Source organism: Triticum urartu, chromosome 2, assembly GCF_003073215.2.
Source record: "Triticum urartu cultivar G1812 chromosome 2, Tu2.1, whole genome shotgun sequence".
Lineage (NCBI taxonomy): Eukaryota > Viridiplantae > Streptophyta > Magnoliopsida > Poales > Poaceae > Triticum > Triticum urartu.
The window spans coordinates 608423848-608425088 of NC_053023.1; the positions used below are offsets into that span (position 1 = coordinate 608423848).

Below are 1241 nucleotides of genomic sequence, written 5' to 3' on the forward strand. Positions count from 1 at the left end.
CAATACTTTGTCTGCTCACTTCTCTTTTAGGTGTATATTTATGCATTTGCCCATGATTATGGATTAAATGATTCTGAACTTGTGGAAATTGTCTATTGTAATGACATATTGTGAAACGTTTAATTATTTAAATGTATTAGCAGAATTTTTGGATCCATTCGGTTAATCATCCTAACCAAGATCGATTGTTGGATTACAAAAAATATTTTTATTCTCAGATTCTATCCGAAGGGTTTGCGATCGTCGTAGAAATCTCGCTACGAGAATTACATTGTCCGAAAGAAAAAAGATCTTTGTAGGAATAAAGGAAAACGTAAATCAGGTCCAGCGAGACAGGGGAGGTTCTTGCATTCAAGTGCTGGCCATGCCGTCCCCCTTCCTCCCGAGGGCACAGCACTATATACAACAGGCTGCGCCATTCTCCCGAAACACAAACATAGCTCCTCTCCTCCTGTGCGCGCTCACCGTTGCACAGTATCCATCCATAACCAACCATAAGAGCGCAGCGCAACAGGATCAGTACGGGTTGCGCTAGCTTATTAGGCAAGCGAGGGAGTAGTAGGCAGGCACTGTGCAGGAGGTGATCCATGGCAAGCACGGTGGAGTCGCCGACGAGCTCGTGCGTGTCGTCGGACACGGAGGAGGAGGCCGCGGCGGTGACGAAGCCGATGGTGGTGGTGGGGTGCCCGCAGTGCCTCATGTACGTGATGCTGTCGGGGGCGGCCGAGGAGCAGCCCAGGTGCCCCCGGTGCAAGAGCCCCGTGCTGCTGCACTTCCTCCACGGCGCCGCCGCCGACGTCGCCAGCACCAACAGGCAGCAGCCCAGCAAGAGCTAGCCAGCCAAGATGCCGCTGCTTGGTCTCTGCGTGCTGCCTGCTGATCAACCGCTAGCTTCTCCTGCCATCGATCTCCACCATGTTCTAACTCCGTGTATTCTGATGCACTCTGTATTCTTTTTCCATTTTTGTCGACGATAAATCTTTTACAGCCTGGTGCAATTGGTTCGGTTTTACTGTCTGTTAGCAGTGGCTGTCCTTCTCCAACAACCTTTAGATGTACTGTATGCACGTGTTCTGCACCGTGAAGGTCGATGTCTGTTTTAATCCCCTCCTTAATTTTGGTTTGAATAAGATGAGATTTCATTAAGAAAGTCGTTTGCAATGTACCGTGTAACCGGGGACTCTTCCCGCTCATCTCTTAATTGGGTTGCATGACTACCCCCTACTTTAAATTAATTCTGC

At 49.2% G+C, this 1241-nt stretch overlaps 1 protein-coding gene across 1 annotated transcript; it reads left to right on the top strand.

The window, feature by feature from the left end:
- The first annotated feature begins 402 nt into the window (after positions 1-402).
- On the top strand, positions 403-1012 carry LOC125533772 (protein GL2-INTERACTING REPRESSOR 1-like). Its single transcript, XM_048697129.1, has one exon. It carries the CDS (start codon positions 588-590, stop codon positions 834-836), a length of 249 nt encoding a protein of 82 aa, XP_048553086.1. The 5' UTR covers positions 403-587; the 3' UTR covers positions 837-1012.
- The last annotated feature ends 229 nt before the right edge of the window (positions 1013-1241 follow it).